The 14,401-nt window shown below is 41.7% G+C and overlaps 1 protein-coding gene across 2 annotated transcripts; it reads right to left on the bottom strand.

The window, feature by feature from the left end:
* Window positions 1-11,377: 11,377 nt before the first annotated feature.
* Window positions 11,378-14,201, bottom strand: LOC148921124 (receptor-like protein 33). 2 transcript variants are annotated; one of them, XM_089043839.1, is made up of 2 exons: window positions 12,056-14,201; window positions 11,772-11,949 (listed from the first exon to the last, which is right to left on the bottom strand). In XM_089043839.1, the coding sequence occupies exons 1-2, from the start codon at window positions 14,084-14,086 to the stop codon at window positions 11,920-11,922; spliced, it is 2,061 nt and encodes a 686-aa protein (XP_088899965.1). In that variant the 5' UTR covers window positions 14,087-14,201; the 3' UTR covers window positions 11,772-11,919. The 2 variants fall into 2 exon arrangements, with proteins under 2 accessions (XP_088899964.1, XP_088899965.1); XM_089043838.1 differs by having other exon boundaries at window positions 11,378-14,199.
* Between the last annotated feature and the right edge of the window lie 200 nt (window positions 14,202-14,401).

Below are 14,401 nucleotides of genomic sequence, written 5' to 3'. Positions count from 1 at the left end.
CCTAGGTACATACGGTAGAGAATCTGCTCATAATCTGTGGGCAAGAATCGTTCCATCATAAGCGACTTCATCTTCCGCCATGTTCGAACCCGTTGCTTTCCTTGCCTCTGCCGTAAATTTTGCAATTGATCCCACCAAACAGCCGCTGTAGCTTTAAGACGGAAAGCTACCATCTTCACCATCTTATGCTCAGGAACCTCCATAATATCGAAAAACCTCTCCACTTCTACAAGCCAATCCAAGAAGTCTTCAATCTTCAGATTTCCCCAAAAGTTAGGAATTTCTGCTTTAATCCGATAGTCGCCAAAATTCTCGTAATTACGATTACGATTACGAGGATTATTAGCCGGTGGTGGTGGTTCTTCAAGTTCTTCTTCTGACTCTGACTCACTATCCGGAATAAGTTGCCTCCTATTATCTCTTCTCTCGCCATCTCTACCTTCTCTTCGATTACCATCCCTGCCTTCTCTTCTTTCGTCATCCCTGCCTCCTCGCCTATGGTTGCCACCAAGAGCTTGCAACAACAATTCTCGCATCTCCCCAAATTGGGTGGTTAGGTTGTCGATCCGTTGGTTTTGAGCGTCCAGATCTGCTCGAGTAATTGGGGCTGGGACATCAGCTTCACGATCACCCATAATAAGACAAGAATACCAAGACGGGAGAGACCCGCTCTGATACCACTTGACGCAGCACAAGCAAATAAGGTTTCAAACGAAAACCTTGAGTAACAAGGAAACTGGAATCCACCAGAAATTAAGAGAAACTCTCTTTGATTAATTTGATTAAAATCTGAACTGCCAAAAAACGTTAGACGAACCCGTCTAAATACACAACTCTCAACCCTTGTAACTGCTAGGGGAGTTATTACAAATAAAACGAACAACAGAATTAATTCGGAGACTTAACTACGTAACTCCGAAACTGAAAAAAACAGAATTTATTTTGGGAATTAACTATGTAACTTCGAAACGGAAAAACAGAATTTATTTTGGGAATTAACTATGTAACTCCGAAACGGAAAAACAGAATTATTTTGGGAATTAACTATGTAACTCCGAAACGGAAAAACAGAATTTATTTGGAATTAACTTCGAACTTCGAATGCAGTTTTGAAAGGCCAAACGACTCACCACGTCCCTTTTCTTGCTCAACCGCGATTAAATCTGCCATCTGTTCTACATCACTACTTGACATAGGAAATTAAACCAAATCCTAGTAAAATAGGAAAACAAGTATTAAAATAACCTATTAATTTAATATAACTAAAACTTAGCCTTATTGGCTGATGCCCACTTAGATTAGGAAAGTCTAATAGATGCTCCGGCATCACATCCATATCACATATGCAACTCTTTAGGGTTGGGTAAGAATTTGTTTATGGAAATCGTGAGCGACAAGGTAGTGGGTGCTTTTAGTAATGTGTGTCCTCCTCTTATCTCTCTTCAGGATAGTTTCATCAAAGCATTCTAATATAACAATGGCGTGATGTTTATTTAACCTGAGTAGGTAAATCAACACACAAATGAGAGAGCATGGCACTGTGCCCGTGTGGAAAGGTCCAATTCCATTAAGATAGATTTTTAAAGTTCAGAAATGTGCAACAAATCCCCAATAATGATCTGATTGACAAACTCCAAATAAAAACACAATCTTTTATACAAACACCTTCAACAACAGAAATTACAGAAACCCTAGCAAACAGATTAGCTAAGCCTCTACAAACAAAATACAAATTATCGATCTCAATAAACTAACGACAGAATCGAAACCAAGGAAAATGAATTGGGAATTGAAATTTCTCGGAAATCAATGTGGGAAAATGAGTACCAGTGCGGGATCCAGTGTACTTCTTCGGGTTCCGGAAGTTGGAGTGCCCCATGATTTGGCGCAGAGAAATCTCAAGGTGCGTAAGATGAAGAAGTGGAGTAGCTAGGTTTAAAGTTGGAATTTATAATGGGAGAGAGTCAAAACAAAACCCTAGACTTATAAGAAGAGATATTTAGTTATATATCCAATCTTAGCACTAGTGATATAGATAAATCATACACCATTTAATTTCTATAAACAAACTCGAAAAAAAAAACTCAAAAAATGACAGCTGGCCGTATTTTGATTATTAAATTACTTTGATGCCCTTTTGAGTGTTTTGGGTTTTTTTTAATGTGGTTTTGGGGTTGTACTTGTTTTAAAAAATCAATGGCAGTTTTGTAATTTATAGAAAGTTTGAAGCCTTTTTATTATGTTGTAATTGGGCTTTGGGTGTATTTCTAAAGTCCATTTCATATAAGTTTTTTTATTTATCTATAATTTGGGCTCCTATATTAGGTATAATAGTTTATTCCCCTTATAAGAATGCACAGGTAGATTATCATGTCAGCTCACCAAAAGCAGGCCCACCCAACCCGACCCGAATAGAAATAAAAAAGTAAATAAAACGCTGCTTGAAAATAGAGACCTTTCAAGTTTCTGACTTTGTTCAGAGTGAGAGAGACCATCGGTAATGCATTCTTGGGCACATTTCTACTCATTTTACAATGTGCAAGCTTCAGAATAAAAGTTTTGGGATGCCACTACATTGGGGACCCTCTCTCCTGGCATACAACAGAAGATTCTGTACTATTAGAACAGTGAATAATTTCTGTACTATTAAACCCTAATGAAATTGATGCTTCAACCTAAAATTTACGTTTAGCCAGGTGACATTTGAGGCACAACGAAAAATCAGACAAAAATCTTGAAAAATTATAATTAAAAAGATATTACTCATATTTTTGATTTTCAAACAATCTCTGTCCTACCAAATAAATAATTAAAGAATTTCTTAAGATGTATTAATCATGCAAGTTTTGTTTTCTCTAATACCACTTGATGGTGAAAGGGGTAGGACGATAGGACTAATAGTTGAAACAAAGTGTTTTATTAATTTGGAGGAATATAGTACATGGCTTTGTGTACAGAGAACTGGAGGCTAATTGGCCACCACATTTGATTTAGATTAGTGAGCTTATTGGCTCCACAATGTACTTTGGTTTTGGATAGCTCTTAGCTCCCTAGCTTAGGTTGGGAGACTCTGGTTAGCTCCCTTGAATTTAGTTTTCGGTACCTTTTTTTTTTTGTTTTTTGTTTGTTTTTTGTTTTTTTGTTTCTCCCATATAGATTGAGAGTTTTGAGGGTTAACTCCACCTTATATTAGTACATTCATGCCTATTTATAGATGAGAACTTTCCGCCATACTCCAATTGTCCCACCGACTTGGGAAGTGTAACGACCCGGTCCTAAATAAATGGATAAACATTAATTTATTCAGATAAAGGACCATTTTTGCTCATAGAATATTTTATTAGGTTTAAAGTTGACTTTTTGACCGGGAAGGAATTTGGGAATTCTAACTGTACCGATGCGTAGAGCACAGCGAGATGAGTCCATGAGACAGGTAGTGGGCACGAATCGGAGCTGTAACGAGAGAGATACGATCAAAATACCTTCAGTGGCATGATTGTAAATATTTCGAAATGAGTTTTTGATAAAAGTCGGAAAAGCCCTCAGTTCTCTCTCTCTCTCTCTCTCTCTCTCTCTCTCTCTCTCTCTCTCTCTCTCTCTCTCTCTCTCTTTCGATTCACGGCCATCCGCCATGGCAGGACTTGAGACAAGTCATGTTCGAGCAAACTCAACGCCTGTGCCACGCGCACCCAAGTCCGCCACGATTTTATTGGTTTAAACTGGTTTTCCGTCGGTGCACCGCCGCCTCTGCCGCCTAATCCCGGTGAAATAGGTATGGTTCCTCACCTATTTCTCGAGCTCTAGCTGCCTGTTTGGTAGGATTGGATCCATTTTTAGTGTAGATAACTCGATTTAGAACCTAGGTTTTGGCCGGATTTCGGGTTGAAATTGGACGCTGCCGCAGTTGAATAAGTTGCTCCACTCGTCAAATAGTAGCTATAGCCGAAAAGGTGGCTCTCGATTTTGAAGTTTTCCGGCAATCGGTATCGCTTTAGACACCCACGTGCTGCCAGCGTGTGTGGCAGCGGTGGGCACCGTGAGAGGGGCATTATGTCCCAATGCGATCTCCTAGTTGTCGCGAGCGCGCGTAGGAATTTGCGGATCCCAATTTGGATACCGTTTGATTCTCGAACGGATATCGCCTATTACGTGTTATCCGGGTTCGATAGGTTCGAACCGTTGGATTGACTCCAATTTAATATATGTTGATCTAGGTATTCCTAGGATCATATAGCATTTGACGTATTGTAAAACGGAGTCTCGGATACTCAGAAAATGCCAACCCTAGGGTTGGGTTTGTAGTAACCGTCCGATCGTGCGATCGAGAGTGATCCGACCGTCGGATCTGAACCAAACTTGCATGACGTGTGTCCTAGGCCTTGTGGAACCTATAGGAACTTTTGGATCGGAGTTTGGAGGTCATTGGCCCCGTGGGCCCGTTTGACCAAGTTTAGGTAGTTTGACCCCTCGGTTGACTGTAGTCCTCTGAGGTTGTTTCACCTTCGGGAGTGCTAGAATGGCCGTTATTTGAGTTTAGTGACTCTGTTGGGAGTTTGACTATTGGTTTATTTATCATAGGAAAATACTTAAATATTATGTTAGTACTTGAGATTGGGTTACCTGTGTGGATTATATGGTTAAGTATCATTAATTATTGTGGAAAATTATATTTATGTATGTTAAAGATATAAAGATGTATGATTACGTTATGTAAGTACCATCCTGTGCTTGTGAGGTTGCACGTGTCGTAGGAGTAGCCGGCGTGTTGACATACCTCATACGTGGTGTTGGTATATCCGGCGTATGGGGAGATATGTGATATTCCATTGAGGTTGCACGTGTCGTAGGAGTAGCCAACGTGTTGACAGACCCCATACGTGGCATTGGTATATCCGGCGTATGGGGAGATATGTGATATTGCGTTGAGGTCGCACGTGTCGTAGGAGTAGCAGGCGTGTTGACATACCTCATACCTGGCGTTGGTATATCCGGTTTATGAGGAGATATGTGATATTGTGTTGAGGTCGCTTGTGTCGTAGGAGTAGCTGGCGTGTTGATGACCCCATACGTGGCGTTGGTATATCCGGCGTATGGGGAGAGTATGTGATATTATGGTAGATAAATAGCAATTTGTGTTTGGTAGTTGTGAGATAAAGTCAAGGGTTTTAGAGTAAAAAACTACGTGTGGGTTGATCCCTCCGGGAGGGTACGTAGGCAGCCTAGGGTGATGCCTGGGTGCAGCAGCGGGTTAAACCTGACCTTGTTGTTGGTCATGAAACTTGGTTGAATTGAGGCTTGGTCGGTGGACTAAGCGAGTGTGATTGTGGTTCAGTTAGGTTTGAAATCCTTTTTGGATTGTTGCACGGCCTAGGTTGAGACCCTAAACTACTTGTGGTTGTGTTAGGAGGTTCAAACCTCGTATGTTGGTTATTTGGGAAGTTATTCTACGTTGATTTCAGTAGGCGTTCATAAATAAGTTTGAGTTTATATTATGCATTGTTTAATGCATTAATTTGATTTAAGAACATTGAGAGGAATATGGAGAGTGAGAGTATATTGAAGAGAACTAAGAAGTGAATGTGGGGGTAGATTAGATGCACTGAGATATTTTTGACATTGTGAGATATAGGGTATTGATTATTACACTAAGGGGTGTCACGTTTCTGGAAACGTGTCTATCCAAATTGTCACATCTCAATATCCTATGGGAGGAAAGCTGAAGAGCTGAAAGTATTGAATCCGCTGAGACGACATAAAATTGTCAGAGGAAGTTGATGGACAAGTTACATGGGAATGGAGGAGTTGTGAGTCCGACCAATGGAGGTCGAGACAAATTCAAGCTAGAAGTAGTGGTGTTGGGTGAAGTATCATTTCACTCGCATGGGCTTGAATGCCGCGATTGACAGGAGTGAAACATTATGGTTTTTCTTCCTTGCTCTCTCACGCGGTAAATTTTAACTCTAAAATTTCTTGGAAGCCCGGCCACTGTGAGTTTGACCAGCGACTTGGGTTACTTTCGCCCATCTTTCTGGAAAGGGAACCAAGTTGAGAAAGAGGAAGAGGAAAGATACATAGGCCGCTGAGGCAGAAGTAGAGCCAAAGCTTTACCACAGACAGAGGTTGTTTTAGAAGTTTCGGAAGATTGGGAGCAGAAGCCGGAGATTTCGTATGAGGCAACACCTGCACCTATTGTATAGTTGGATGTTCCCTATGATAAAGTTGCTTGCTAAATTCGTATAGGCGGGAGAACATGGAGTTGCTCAACCTGCTTCTAGGGATTCTCCATTGCTTGAACATGTTGCTAGTTTTCTTTGGGAAGAATAACTTCCTGATATTGGATCATGGGATTCATGACCTGAAAGAAGACATTAGAATAATCGAAACCACAAGTGTGGAAAAGATTAAGATGGTCGTCTTTCTCATTCAGAAAGAGGCTTGTGTGTGGTGGGGATACCGTGGTCAAGTCCAAGGATGAGACCCAGATGGATCTGGTAGTCCTATCTATAGAAGACGGAGAGAGTGCTTGGGGGTCTCATCTCATGTGAGCACGTCTGAGTAGAAATCTTTCATTAGAATCATAAATGGGTCATGGTAGAGAGTGGAAGATGATGATTACAGTTCGGTAAAAATGATCATTTCTGATATCCCTCTCAAGAAATCCTGTTGGCAATGTTGTTCATTGATTCTAAAGCGAGAGGGAAAATATCAACAAGTCAAAGAATTCTGAGAAGGTTGGAGAGCAAGAATGGAAGTGTTAGCTTGGAGAAAAGATTAAGCATTATAGCAGCTATCAGAAGATATTTTAGCGGGAGAGGGACACTTCTTTTTTTCTGTTTGCTTAGCTAGAGCTTTTGGCTTCACTGTCGACATGGTTGAGGAGGAAGAAACATTGGAAACCTGGGTAGTAGATGCAGGCCCAGTACTATTTGTGCCTAATAAATCACGGTCATAAACTGACCGAAGGAACTTCTTCTCGGCCCTAGCACCTGCTCATGAACTGAAACGGCTACGTTTCGTTAGACATTTTATCTTCCTAAAAACAAAAGAAAAGCTGCGAATGCAGAATCCTCTCGGCCTCGTGACCGCGGTATTATAGGCCGAAGCCGAAATTCGTAAGAGACACGGCCGAAGATACTGTGGTTAAATCGCCACGTGGCCTCAGGGTCCCACTCCCCATTTAATGAAGTAATGCCTCTGACTATCGCAGCAAACCCACTAGTCGCAAGAAGCATTTAATGCACGAGGAATAGGGGAAGTGTGAAGTCAGAATTTGGTGATGGAAATCAGAGTGGTTAGGCGCAAACATTCTCACGAGTATTCTTACAACTTAAGGTCAGATCACCAACCACCAGACCATGGCCAAGGGGGTAGAACCCACGATCAGGGCGGTGGTCGAGATTTACCAGGATTTATGGGGGTCACACCACCATACTTCACGATCCCAAATGCCGATTTGACTACCCACTTGCCCCGATCAAGCTTCACCACGCAGATCTTTTTAGCCTCGATTGTCCCTTCAGGACTCCTCCTATAAATCTTAAGCTCAAAACTACATTCAAATGGTCTAAACACCAAACCAAAAGCCTCCCATTGAGCAAATTATATTTTCCTATAATGCATTTTCAATACCTTTATTTGTTTTCCTTGGAGTAATGGTAGATTGTAAGGAAAATCCATTCATCAATATATCATACGACCCTTGATTTTCAAGGCGCCGGAGCACCATCTCTGTTATCATCTCATTCACCCCATATATCATACGATCGTCGCTCTGAGCAACGCACCGGAGCACTGCCTAAAAACCGCCACCAACACCACCACTAAACGGCCTTGTAGCTCAAGCCGTGAACCCGACAGAGATCGGTTCCTCTCGGCCACATCGTTGATTAGAGTCGAACTCAAAACAGGCGCATCACTTAACCGTCTTCTACCCAAACCTCATCACCATTTTGACGAACAATAAACCGTGCCAGCACGTCCGCGCAACCGCACCGCATCTAAAAGAAGGACGTCACGTGTTAATGCACATCCTCTCGGCCCAGAGCACCAGGCCGTAAGATTTGCGCAGCCAACAAGTACACATACACCTTCAAGTGGTAGGTACGAAATTTCGAGGACGAAATTTTTATAAAGGGGTAGTCTGTAACGACCCGGTCCTAAACAAATGGATAAACATTAATTTATTCAGATAAATGACCATTTTTGCCCATAGAATATTTTATTAGGTTTAAAGTTGACTTTTTGATCGGAAAAGAATTTGGGAATTCCAACTGTACCGTTGCGTAGAGTGCGGTGAGATGAGTCTATAGACATGTAGTGGGCTCGAATCGGAGTTGTAACGAGAGAGATAAGATCAAAATACCCTCAATAGCATAATTGTAAATATTTCGAAATGGGATTTTGATAAAAGTCAGAAAAACCCTCAGTTCTCAAAAGTCAGAAAAACCCTCAGTTCTCTCTCTCTCTCTCTCTCTCTCTCTCTCTCTCTCTCTCTCGATTCACGGCCATCTTGCCACGGCAAGACTTGAGACCGTCACGTTTGGTGGCTCGACGCCCGGTCATGTCGCACCCAAAATCCCAGAGAAACCTCGAAGTCCAGCCACGGTTTCTCTTGGTTTGAACCGGCCTTTCCGTTGTTGCACCGCCGCCTCACCGCCCAATCCAGGGTGAAACAGGTATGGTTCCTCACCTATTTGTCGAGCTCTAGCTGCCTGTTTGGTAGGATTGGATCAATTCTTAGTGTAGATAACTCGATTTGGAACCTAGGTTTTGGCCAGATTTCGGATTGAAATTCAGGCCACTGCCGTCTGAATTGGATGTTGCCGCAGTTGAATAAGTTGCTCCACTCGTCGAATAGTAGCTATAACCGGAAGAGTGGCTCTTGATTTTGAAGTTTTCCGGCAATCGGTATTGCTTTGGACACCCATGCGCTGCCAGCGTGTGTGGCGGCGGTGGGCACTGTAGAGAGGGGCATTATGTCCCAATGCGATCTCCTAGTTGCCACGAGCGCGTAGGAATTTGCGGATCCCAATTCAGATACCGTTTGATTCTCGAACGGATATCTCCTATTACGTGTTATTCGGGTTTGATAGGTTCGAACCGTTGGATTGACTCCAATTTAATATATGTTGATCTAGGTATTCCTAGGATCATGTAGGATTCGACAGATTGTAAAACGGAGTCCCGGATACTCCGAAAATGCCAACCCTAGGGTTGGGTTTGTAGTAACCGTCTGATCGTGAGATCGTGAGTGATCCAACCGTCGGATCTGAACCAAACTTGCATGACGTGTGTCCTAGGCCTTGTGGAACCTATAGGAATTTTTGGATCAGAGTTTGTAGGTCGTGGGCCCCGTGGGCCCGTTTGACCAAGTTTAGGTTGTTTGACCCTTAGTTGACTGTAGTCCTCAGAGGTTGTTTCACCTTCGGGGAGTGCTAGAATGACCGTTATTTGAGTTTAGTGACTATGTTGGGAGTTTGACTATTGGTTTATTTATCATAAGAAAATACTTAAATATTATGTTAGTACTTGAGATTGGGTTACCCGTGTGGATTATATGGTTAAGTATCATTAATTATTGTGGGAAATTATATTTATATATGTTAAAGATATAAAGATGTATGATTACATTATGTAAGTATCATCCTGTGCATGTGAGGTTGCACGTGTCGTAGGAGTAGCCGGCGTGTTGACATACCCCATACGTGGCATTGGTATATCCGGCGTATGAGGAGATATGTGATATTGTGTTGACGTCGTACGTGTCGTAAGAGTAGTCGGCGTGTTAACAGACCCCATACGTGGCATTGGTATATCCGGCGTATGGGGAGATATGTGATATTGCGTTGAGGTCGCACGTGTCGTAGGAGTAGCCAGCGTGTTGACAGACCCTATACGTGGCATTAGTATATCCGGCATATGGGGAGATATGTGATATTGCGATGAGGTCGCTTGTGTCGTAGGAGTATCTGGCGTGTTGACAAACCCCATACGTGGCGTTGGTATATTAGGCGTATAGGGAGATATGTGATATTGCGTTGAGGTCGCACGTGACGTAGGAGTAGCAGGTGTGTTGACAGACCCCATACGTGGCATTGGTATATCCGGCGTATGGGGAGATATGTGATATTGTGTTGAGGTCGCACGTGTCGTAGGAGTAGCCGGCGTGTGAACAAACCCCATACGTGACGTTGTTATATCCGGTGTATGGGGAGATATGTGATATTGCGTTGAGGTCGCACGTGTCGTACGAATAGCCAGCATGTTGACAAACCCCATAAGTGGCGTTATTATATCCGGCGTATGAGGAGATATGTGATATTGTGTTGAGGTCACCCGTGTCGTAGGAGTAACCGGCGTGTTGACAGACCCCATACGTGGAGTTGGTATATCCGGTGTATGGGGAGATATGTGATATTGTGTTGAGGTCGCACGTGTCATAGGAGTAGCCGGCGTGTTAACAGACCCCATATGTGGCGTTGGTATATCCAGAGTATGGGGAGAGTATGTGATATTATGGTAGATAAATAGCAATTTGTGTTTGGTAGTTGTGAGATAAATTCAAGGGTTTTAGTGTAAAGAACTAAGTGTGGCTTGATCCCTTGGGGAGGGTACGTAGGCAGCCTAGGGTGATGCCTAGGTGCAGCCGCGGGTTAAACCTGACGTTGTTGTTGGTCATGAAACTTGGTTGAATTGAGGCTTGTTCGGTGGACTAAGCGAGTGTGATTGTGGTTCAGTTTGGTTTGAAATCCTTTTTGGACTGTTGCACGGCCTAGGCTGAGACCCTAAACTACTTGTGGTTGTGTTAGGAGGTTCAAACTTCGTATGTTGGTTATTTGGGAAGTTATTCTACGTTGATTTCAGTAGGCGTTCATAAATAAGTTTGAGTTTATATTATGCATTGTTTAATGCATTAATTTGATTTAAGAACATTGTTGGTAGTTTGGTTTCAGAATATTTGAAGGCTGGAGGCCGTTTATTTGAATTGCATGAAATTTTATTGTGCATGCTGCCGGTTGGGTTATTAAAATGTGTTTTATGCAGTTGGACATTTTTGGGGAATGTTCAATTTACAGGGGAGACTCTGCGAAATTCGGTAGAAAGTTTCGTACCCTTACTCCTTTCGAAAAAGGAGGCTACATTTTTTTAGTGAGTGGGGCCGAAATCGGTATGATGTAGGCCATTCCACAGGATTTGCCCCGAGTTTCGAGAAATTTGAGGTGAGTCTTGACAGGAAGTTCAACAAATACATTCATTTATTTACAGGCTTTCGATGTGGTTAAGTCGCATACATTTAAACTTCACAATAATGAGGCAAAGGTATATGCCAAGGTGTTCATTGAATTTACCAAGGTTCCGTAGTGGAATAGGATTTGAAGGCATATAAAACTCATGACAACATTATAACCATGGCCTTCAATACATGATTATGGCATAATACTACAAAAGAAACAAAAAGCTAAGGAAAAAAACGAAGATAATTTTGCTTTAACTCACGTTGGATTATACTACACACATGATTATGGCATAATTAACCTAAAATATGAAAGCAGAAGCACATTGCTAATTTCATGGATCTTGAAATACAGGAAAAGAACACCAGCCTCAGCCCCTTCATGCATTGCTCTTCTTAATCAATTCAACGTCTCCACCTTCGATTTATGTGAACATGTCTTCGATGAATACCAATTCTTTCCTCTAGCTGAGGGAATATCTTGAGAATGATATTGTACATAGCTCTGTAATACCACTTACTCAATCTCTTGCACAACACAAGTGACCCAATGGAAACTCCAAAGCCAAATGTAAATCCAATTTCGGTACTGATAAGATCCCAATTCACCTCACGATGATGTCCAGAATTTGGAGGCCTTCCATTCACTGTTGGTGGTGGTGGCAATCCTGCTTTGTTATCCACCGTCAAAGGAGGTCCCCATAATCCTTTGTTACCTATAAATGAGTCTTTTGTAAATGTTGAAAATTGAGTACCGGTTGGGATTCTGCCAACCAATTGATTATTTGAGAGATCCAAGACTTCAAGGAAAGTAAGCTTTACCAACTGTGGTGGAATTTGTCCGCTTAGCTTGTTACGTGACAGGTCTAAGGATTCGAGTTGTCGCATGTTACCAAATGAGGATGGGATTTCGCCTGTGAAAGCATTTCTGGACAAGTTAAGGACATACAGTGATTTGAGTGCTCCCATTTCCTTAGGTATTGATCCACTGAATTTGTTGCACGAGAAGTCAATCAAGGTGTAAGCAGTCAGAACCTTTACAAGAACCCTCTCTGAACCTTTACTGGTAACTTTTACAGTATCCTCAAAAGAATAACCAACACCAAATTCCCCTTCTTGTTCTTGTGAAAATTCTAGGACTTTGGCCTTTTCACAGGAATCAGCCATCATTGATTGCCATGTCATAAAAAATCTTGCTGGTATTTGACCACTCAAATTGTTGTGAGCTAGGTCTATGATTTGAAGCATTGGCCAAGTGCCATTGGTGTTGGGACATCCAATACCTCCATAAAATTGGTTGGACCGCAAATTAAGGACATGCAGAGTCAAGTTCATCAACAAGCATGGAAAGGCATCTTTTATCAAATTGTTTCCAAGGTTTAAAAGCTGTAAACCACTACAGTTGGCTAGAGACTTTGGAAACTCACCTTTTATCTGATTTTCACTGAGGTCTAGAGTGCTGAGGGAACACCAACCTGGAAATTCTAAATTAGAAACACGTCCAGTAAGGTTGTTTCCCCTTAAATTAAGTACTCCAAGGGATTCTTTTGCAGACAAGCATCGGGGAATCATGCCACTCAGAGAATTATTGGACAGATCAAGAACCTGAAGAAAACGGGGATTGCATATCGATGTTGGAATGATCCCATGCAAGTTATTGCTTGAAAGCGATAAGAAGAAAAGGGAATCACCAATGCCAGTTGGTATACTAGAGCTGAAATGATTTCTTGAGTAATCCATAAACTCTGCAGTTAGTGATGGGAGTGGCCCCTGGAGCTGGTTTGAATGAAGATCAACAACAGAAGTAGTGAAATTAGGTACATGACCTGAAAAGGAGTTACAAGAAAGATTTAGGGAGAAAAGATCGAGCCCCCAAATCCATTTAGGTATCATGCCTTGAATTTGGTTTTGTGAAAGGTCCAACTTGACTAAACCGGATTGATATCTCAAGAAATCTGGAATTGTTCTCAACTTGTTAGAAGTCAAATTTAAACGAACGATATTTGGAAATGAGGAATATGAGGAAGTGGTGCCATTATAAAAAAACAGCAAGCTATTGTACGAAAGATCAATTTCATTAAGATTTTTCAGCTGTTGGGGACCATTAAAAGGAAAGGCACTGAAATTGTTTGAAGAAAGATTAAGGCCTTCAAGTGCGTGAAAATTAAAGATAGACGAGGATATTAGTCCTTCCAAATTGTTGGAACTCAAATCAAGGCTGAGTAAGGAAGAGGAAGAAGCGTCAGAAAATTCATGGAGTTGACCAGAGAATTGATTGTGGGAAAATAGTAAAAATTGCAGTAAGGGAAGAGCAAAGATAGAGGATGGAATACTCCCCTCGAGTAGATTGTTGTACAAGCGGAGATCTATCAGATTAACAAGATTTTCCCACTGAATAGAATCAATTGGACCATTAAGCATGTTTGATGACAAATTCAAATAAACCAATTGTTTTAGGCTCCCCATTGTCTTTGGAATTGATCCAGTGAAATTGGAATTTGATAAATCAAGATACCTCAAACTGGTAAGGTTTCCGATTGCAGATGGAATGGGAGAGCGATAGCCAATTCCGGTGTTGATAGTTTCTCCGCTAAGGTCAAGACCAACAACATGTCCACTACTGCAAGTAACACCATCCCAAAAACAACAGTCAGTTCTTGAATCCCAGTACATAACCTTTGTTGAGTACAAACGAGAATAAGGTTTATGATGATAAGGGGTAAGGCTTTGCTTCAAATGGAGCAATGATAGTTGCTGGTGTTTAGTGCAGAGGCTGTGAACTGCAGGGATGGTAGTAAAAGAGATTGTAGGGATTAAGAATAAGAGGAAGAAATATTGGAGCAAATGTCTCATTTTGAATAACTTTTTTAGTTCTGGAGACGCTGGCAGGGAAAGTGATGAACAACATATGAGAATTTGAGAAAGAAAGGTTGTGGTGGTTTAATGTGTGTGTAAATATATATATATATATATATATATGCGTGGTCAGTGAGAGAGTCAGGACTTTTGCCTCAAAGGGTCAAGGTGTAGAAATTTCGGATTATCCGCAACACAACGCGGCCATCTAACTGACTCCGTCTTAACTTGAACTACCATGCAGCATGGTAAATTAGAAAAGGCCTCCTCCCTCCTAGGTTGATGAAATTAATCATGTATTTGTGGTCGCTG

The sequence above is a fragment of the Prunus mume genome, linkage group LG1 (genome assembly GCF_029339155.1).
Source record: "Prunus mume cultivar Tortuosa linkage group LG1, ASM2933915v1, whole genome shotgun sequence".
NCBI lineage: Eukaryota > Viridiplantae > Streptophyta > Magnoliopsida > Rosales > Rosaceae > Prunus > Prunus mume.
The sequence above is the reverse complement of the archived record's forward strand: the minus strand, read 5'-3'. Positions and strand labels throughout refer to the sequence as shown.